We start from the raw sequence: 7,576 nt of genomic DNA on the forward strand, positions 1-7,576 counted from the left end.
TAGTCTTAGTAATCAAATTAAATTTTCTTTTTATAAAATTAGTGGACAAATTCTAAATATCAGAAATTAACTAATAATTTTATTAAATATCAATAGTATGAATATAATAAAAAGTCAAAGAAGTAAAATACAATAAAATAGACATAAATAAATTAATTTTTTAAATCTTACAGATCCCAGTAATTGTTATCGTCGTCATTTTTTCCTTGCTGAAGTGGCAAACTAGGTGTTGATGTCGGTGCCCCACCATCAGTCCCGCTGTCTCCAGCACGCATCTGCTTGTTGTACATTGTCATCTAGTCTCGCAAACGCTATAGTCGCTCCAGCTTCTCCGTCAATTCTGCCCTGATGACAATGATGTCTCCCAAGCGTGCAAGAAGATCGTTGTACCTTTCCTCAGATCAACAACTTCTTCATAATCGACAGAGCTGATGGCAGAGGCAGAGGTGAAGCCGCCAATGTGGAAGTACGGAGACTGCTAGCGAAGAACAACCCCAAACCATAGACACGATTTTTGTAGGGCTTAGAGGCAGTCTCGCGCCAAACCCTATTAGGATTTATGATTGAGACATCGGAGCCGGAGTCGTCTCTACTAGGCTAAGATTGCTGGGTCACAGCTTCCAATATCTCTGTGTAACACACGTTGTGAATTGTGATTAGGATGCCAGTTAATTGACTTTGAAGCGAATACATTTCAAACTTAAAATTAATTGAAACTCACATAATGAGTCACAGATCGCTCATAAGCAAATCTCCCGTTATTGGCCTTCAACGTATGTGTACATTTGAAGGTCTTCGCCAATGTCGTCTCACACTCCAACAACTTAGAGTTAGATTACATATATTGAAACCAACTAATAAAATAAATCAAGTAACAATTCATTCAAGTAATAATTAACAAAGATTAGCAAACTATATACTAGCCTACTCTTCGTCTTCATGAAAATCGCTGACCCACTGGCATACTTCAACGACCTCGGCGATGCCCTGTTAGTTCTGTTCATCAGATGGTGACGCTTGAACCCCTCATCAGTACAAAGATGGACGTCCAGTTCTTTCTTAATATCTAGACAGAGCCCAATCGTGAGGTGGTCGAGCCCCTCACGAACATCCTGCATCATCTGCTGAAGTCGCCAGCCTATCCGGTGATCGTAGATCTTGCTGATCAAGAGATCATGTTCCCTATCCCATATAAATTTCTCCTGCACAAAGTAATTCAACAACATTAGTTAGTCGAAATAAAATACAGTTAAAATATAGTTTATTCAACATTATTGGGTTCTTACCGCCCACTTCTAAAACCGTCGCTCTCTGGTCTCAGCAGGGATCTTCGTGTATCTCGGTCATGGGCTGTTGTATATGCACTTAATCACATTGGAAATCTCCTGTGTACATGCATTGTTGTTTGGTGCAAACATATCAATGAAAAGCTTAAGATTAGCAAACATATAAAAACACATAAAACTTAAAAAAATTGACATAACCTCTCCTAAAATTGGACATATATCCACCTTTACAGTTTCCACAAATCCAACTTCAATCCACAATATTAGTCAAAATTCAATTAAATTCACAATATTTTCAACCGAATATATTAACTTATATTTACTATTGTATACATTTATAAGGGATCATATATATTAATGTTTACATCTCAAAGAATGTCATTATATATAACATTAATCATTATATATTTATTTAAAAATATAGAAAATCAAGTTAAATTTTACCAAAATTTAAAAAATGAGTGTTAACTGTTGTCTTAACATAAATTATTTCTTCAATAACTATACATATGAATTAGAAACATAACAACATGTTGAACTATATACAAACTAATAGCAATTGATCTAATCAGAAAAATCCTGATCCTAATCTAAATCATTTAACCAGCAGAAAATTTCACTTACTAACTAGAAATTAATATATAATTAAGTCCTAAATTAACTAAAACAGAAAAAAAGAGTGATCATGGAACCTGAGCTTCAAATAGAGTAAGAAAAACTTAAGGAAGGGAGATGCAATGGCAGCAACAGCCGCTGCTGGTGGAACGCCACAGCGGTGCTGGAAGAAGCTCTGACAAACAGAAAGGGGGAGAAGATTTTACGGCTGACGTTGGGTTGTGAAGGGGAAAGAATGAAAGAAGGGGTTGGTTTCGGTGAGAGGAAGAGGAGACGACGAAAGGGGGTTGCAAAGGCGCTGCCAGCAGCGGCGGCACACGGAGCGGCGACGATGAGAGGGTTAGAGAGCGAGTGGGAGAAGAGAGGGTAGAGAGGGGGATTCGAAATGAATGTGGGAGAGGTTTGCTCTTTAAATTTTAGGATTAGTTACCGTCGTATTTATTCGCCAATAAATCTGACAATTACTAATCCGCGCCAAGTTTCACATTTTTTCTCCAATTATTACTAGTGACTTTATTGTAGGAATAGCAAATCCGACAGTAAAAATTTGATACGACGGAATAGTTTTTATTTTTTATTTTTTTGTAAATCTAATCTGACAGTAAATTCGATAATAACACATGATATTAAATCTGTTGGTAAATTTGATGGTAGTTGACACTTTTTTTGTAGTGAGTGTAGTTAAATTTTTTAAACATTTCTAAATTATAGAGGCTATTATGATAGTCCTTAAAGCTTGCTGTTTAGTTTGTCAACAAAAAAAATTAATATTTAATTTAAAAATATAAAATAAATAAATTCTAAATATTCAATATATATTTAAATGAAAATGAGGGAGTGGGAGTGGGGGAATAGCAAAGAGCATAGTGGAGACAAAATAGAGAAAAGGTAAGAGTTGTACAGTTGTACTTGCTGTTACCAGGAAGTCCTCTGTGACTGTATTGTAGTCTCAAGTCTCAACCCAACAATCATAATCTCTTCTCTCCTCTTCCCTTCTATCCACCTCCATGCTACCATTATTGCCGTACCAAATCTTAATTTTATTACTACAATCTAGAACTGCTTAATTCAATAATCATAAGAAAACTAGTAAAACCAAATCTCGCTCATCTTCCCCTTTTTAACTCTACCGTACCCCCCTTATTACTCCTTGGGCTCGTATAAAAACGTTTATAGTGTTTGGGCTCGATACACCAACAAAGTGACAAACAGTGGCCAGATCCATGAAAGGAAATGACTTTAACCAGCATTGTTTCCCATTGAATATGAATTTGATGACAGACAATATTTGTATTACAAATTGAATCTGCTGAGATTGATTAGTGTATTGACACGCCAATCTTTATTCATAAAACCTGCACCTACTGATACAGTGAGATAACATATAATAATGATGTAAAATATTTATTTATTCCTTATTGCATGTGAAAGTCATCAATTTTATTATTGTTATTCAACAATTCAGCTATCTTGTATTGGGACTAATGGCAATTGGCCTCCATATATCTCTGGGAGCTGACTCTCCTCTATATCTTCTAGCAGTGTTGATTTCAGCTTCTTGTTCTCCACAAATACAATCTGCAATCAAACTCATTCTCTTAACATCCATCTCAAACGAGACACACTAACAGTAGTTTTATGTTTTAAATTAAATGTCACCTTTTTCCTGGTATTGTTGTCAATGAAGGGGTAAATGACTTTCCACACTTTCATAAATATGTAAGGTGCGTGCAGAATAAACAACTTGCCTAATCTTTCAGGGTAGTAATCCTGCATTATTCATATTTAATTTGAACGTTCAAGCTTCCAATATCAACCATAAAATCATATGCATATAACACTACACAACACATACCTGCAAAATGCTTAGAGCGGTAATGTATCCACGCACGTCACTGTTAGAGTATCCCCATCCCTTAAGTTCTGCAATGCCCACAAATTTTTCTTGCCCATCTGGCATACTATAATAATATATATATATATAGAGAGTATTATATATCCGGCCATTCAATGAATCTAATTGTATTTGTAATAAAAGCAATTACCTGGCACATAACTTGTCAAATGCATACACAACAAAACCTGTATTATATATTGTATTATAAATAAATAAGTTGGGAAAAATAAAATAATATTGAAACGAGTTATATATAGCTAGGTACTTAACAGTTAACAGACTTACGTTTGAATTCATCGAGACCACCCTGTTTGTTTTGGAAATGTCTGGCACCAAAGATAACAGCGATTGGTCGACCTCTGTTGTCATGTCCTTGGGCGAAGACCTTGTCCTGTGTGATTTCATTGGGAACCTCTGACACAGAAAAGAAACCATTTGGAACAAAGGAGCGCCTCCATTTCAAGCACTTGAGGAGCATTGCAGAAGCCTTGTCAACATCTGAATCACGAGCACGCAGAAATCTTCTCATCATCAAATCATCCACTTCATGCTGCACCATGCAACATATATAACAACCATCAAATTAATTTATTCTTTTCATCTTTCACAGCAGAACTTTTTGTTTTTCGTGTGAGGGAGAGAAGAGTGTATTTCCCAATAATATGAGAAGAAAAGTGTTTAACTTTGCTATGGGAGCTACAAATCGATGCCTCCGATTTGTTTTTATTTTTTTTCTCAAACAATCACAAATCGAACGGTCCGATTTGTGATTTCGAAAAAAAAAAAATTTTAATGTTAAAATCGGATTGTCCGATTTTTATTTTAAAAAATAAAAAAAAATAAAAAATACAAAACGAACCATGCGATTTGTAGTTTTCTTTTTTTTTCCCAACAAATCGGACCCTCCGATTTGTAGTTTACTTTTTTCTTTAAACAAATTGGACCGTCCAATTTAAAAAAAACACCACAAAAAAAAACATCTAATCTTTCAATAATAATATATTACACATATATTTAAATAATATAAAAAAAATTAGCCTTCACAGTACACCTAATTAACCTAGAAACTACAAGTAAGGCTAATAATTTTATATGGCCATTTACGTGACTACTTCAGATTATTACATTTTTCAAAAATGCGTACGTATGGTTGAAGTTACAAATCTCTTTTATTATGAAAATGCATTTGTAAGTTACCATAATGCTAGAAAGAAAATAAAAAATTAGTTTAAATTTATTTTATTCTAATAACAATTAATAAATATTAAAAACAAAATTTAAACTATTTTTGATCAATTTATTTTATCACATATTTCTGTTTAAGTTAAATGAAGGCATTATTTCTTCTTTAGTAGCAGTTTTGACCATTGAGAGATTCCAATCACATTTAATGGTTAGATTTCAGATTGGACGGTTTCATAAATTCTGTTGGTTGTTGTGACACATGTCAAAATCTTATTGGGTAGGTCCTGAGATGCACTACCCTAATGACGCTGCCGCTGTCTTTACTGCCGGGCTACAGCCTAGAAGTAGGGGTGCACATGGACCGGATAAAGTCGGGTTTGATGTGATCCAGATCCGGTCCGAAATATACACCGGATTTATTTATTAGATTCGAACCCGGCCCTAGACCCGATAAAATTAATACACTTTCGGGCCACAATTATACCGGGTGAAAACCGGACCGTTAACATTACATTACGTTGATATCTTCTTGTAAGCTAGCATGTAAAAATATTCAAATTTTCAAGACTCCAACCATTATTTAACATGGTAAAATTCACTTAGAAAAATATAACAAGAACCAACCATTCTTCAAAATTAAAGCATAACCACAATCAATACTAATGTTGTCTAATAATACCAAATATTTAAATCAATACAAATAACACAATATTATGCATTAGTCTAAAGTCTTATGCATTTTAAACATAAAACATTAACTTATAGTTTTATAATGACTAATAACACAAAATATTAAGATTTACAATACTTAAATTCCACATAAGAATAGTCATGATCCATCACCAATAACACAAAATATTAATTGTGTATGATGACCGGGTCACCGGGCCGACTTCGGGTGACCCGAGCTATGGCCCGAACCCGACCCGAAACAATGACCGGGTCTATTTTTGAGACCCTTATCCGGCCCTAAACCCAATAAGATCACACCAAATTAGCCCCAAAAGTGTTCGGGACCGGACCGGACCTTCGAGCCGGGCTGGGTCTGTGCACCCCTACCTAGGCCTCAATTTCAAATCCAGAAGATTCTTGCAATGGAACTGAAGGAAAAACCACTTGTCTCTGATGGTTTTGAAAGCACCGAGAGACCAACTAATCTAATTAGCATTTGATTGGTTGAAGCTGGCAAGCTAGTTAGAAAGGGAGAGATCAGTGTAGATAGAGTTGTCAAAATGGCAACTGCATACAAGTCAGTTTGGTTTGTTCGTAAAGTTAGACAAATAGAACAAAAAAAAAAAAAGAGGTAAATTATGACATTTTTTTAGCGACTAAATTATGGCTTATTTATAAGCATATCATTCTGACTTACTTAGAATAACTTTGCAAATTAAAATATAAACACAAGCCAAACAAATCAATTTATTTAACTCATTAGTTTAAATGAATCGACATCTTTTTAACTCATAAAAAAAGAGTGAATACTCAATCAAACTTTTGACAATTACATTAAAGAGGCTACAAGGTCTCCAAACAAAAAAATATACCTTTTTCGGTCCTTAATTTTAATTTTTATGAGACTTATTAGTCTTTGTTTCAATAATAAAAGTAAACATCAGAGACCGAAAAAAATATTTTTTTTGTTGAAGATCTTATTATCTTTTGAAATAATTAAAAGGTTATTTAAATTTTTAAAAAAAAAAAATCAACTCGTTTTTTTTTTCTTTCTCATTTTTGACCGGTGGCGGCCTTGTTAGAATCCTCAGAAGGAATTGAAGTTGTAAATGGTGAGTTTGTGTCCGAGGATCAGTGACATCAGAGGATGCAAGCGGGGCAAACTTAAGAGATGGAACTTTTACTCATGAATAACTTAGATAAACATAATTTTTTACAGTATCAAAATAAACTAGAAACTAGAAAGGTTAACTATTAAAGTTACGATGAGCATCAATCACATCGCATTTAGCTTTCAGAAGAAAAATCTAGCGACAATGTCATGCAAATGATGGAAGCATTTATGTATGTTTGTAGAGCATTCAATAGATGTGACAACAATAGGGTAATACATTTTTTTCGCTTATTATTTTTTGTGTGGGGAGAGCTGAGTGCATCTCACAATAATGGGAGAAGAGATGAGTTTTTCATTGCTATGGTGTGAACAAATCGGTCCCTCCGATTTGTTTCATTTTTAAAATCAACAATCACAAATCGGATGGTCCGATTTGTGTTTTTAAAAATAAAAAAATTTTTACTGTTGAAATCGGACCGTCCGATTTCTATTTCAAAAAATAAAAAAAAATTAAAAATACAAAACGGACCATGCGATTTGTAATTTTTTTTTATCAAACAAATCGGACCCTCCGATTTGTACTTTACTTTTTTTTTCAAACAAATCGGACCGTCCGATTTGAATAAAACACCATATAAAAGAAATACCTAATCTTCCCATAACAATGTATTACACATATATTTATACAGTATAAAAAAATTAGCCACATTTTTTCCTTCTAATTATTAAATGCAAAATTAATTCGATTGATTAATGTTTAAAATCTTAAAAGCAACGAATTATTTTATTTAATATTTAGATATATGT

At 33.8% G+C, this 7,576-nt stretch overlaps 1 protein-coding gene across 1 annotated transcript in view; it reads right to left on the bottom strand.

Moving 5' to 3' along the window:
• LOC107634602 (random slug protein 5) overlaps positions 3,107-7,576 on the bottom strand; it is a 5,811-nt gene continuing 1,341 nt past the window's right edge. Inside the window, exons 2-6 of the mRNA XM_016338027.2 lie at positions 4,084-4,348; positions 3,947-3,983; positions 3,757-3,862; positions 3,561-3,671; positions 3,107-3,479 (exon numbers count right to left, since the gene is read on the bottom strand). Coding sequence (XP_016193513.1) covers positions 3,363-3,479; positions 3,561-3,671; positions 3,757-3,862; positions 3,947-3,983; positions 4,084-4,348 — 636 coding nt within the window. The 3' untranslated portion in view covers positions 3,107-3,362. The remainder of the gene's footprint in view (positions 3,480-3,560; positions 3,672-3,756; positions 3,863-3,946; positions 3,984-4,083; positions 4,349-7,576) is intronic.

Source organism: Arachis ipaensis, chromosome B03 (assembly GCF_000816755.2).
Source record: "Arachis ipaensis cultivar K30076 chromosome B03, Araip1.1, whole genome shotgun sequence".
NCBI lineage: Eukaryota > Viridiplantae > Streptophyta > Magnoliopsida > Fabales > Fabaceae > Arachis > Arachis ipaensis.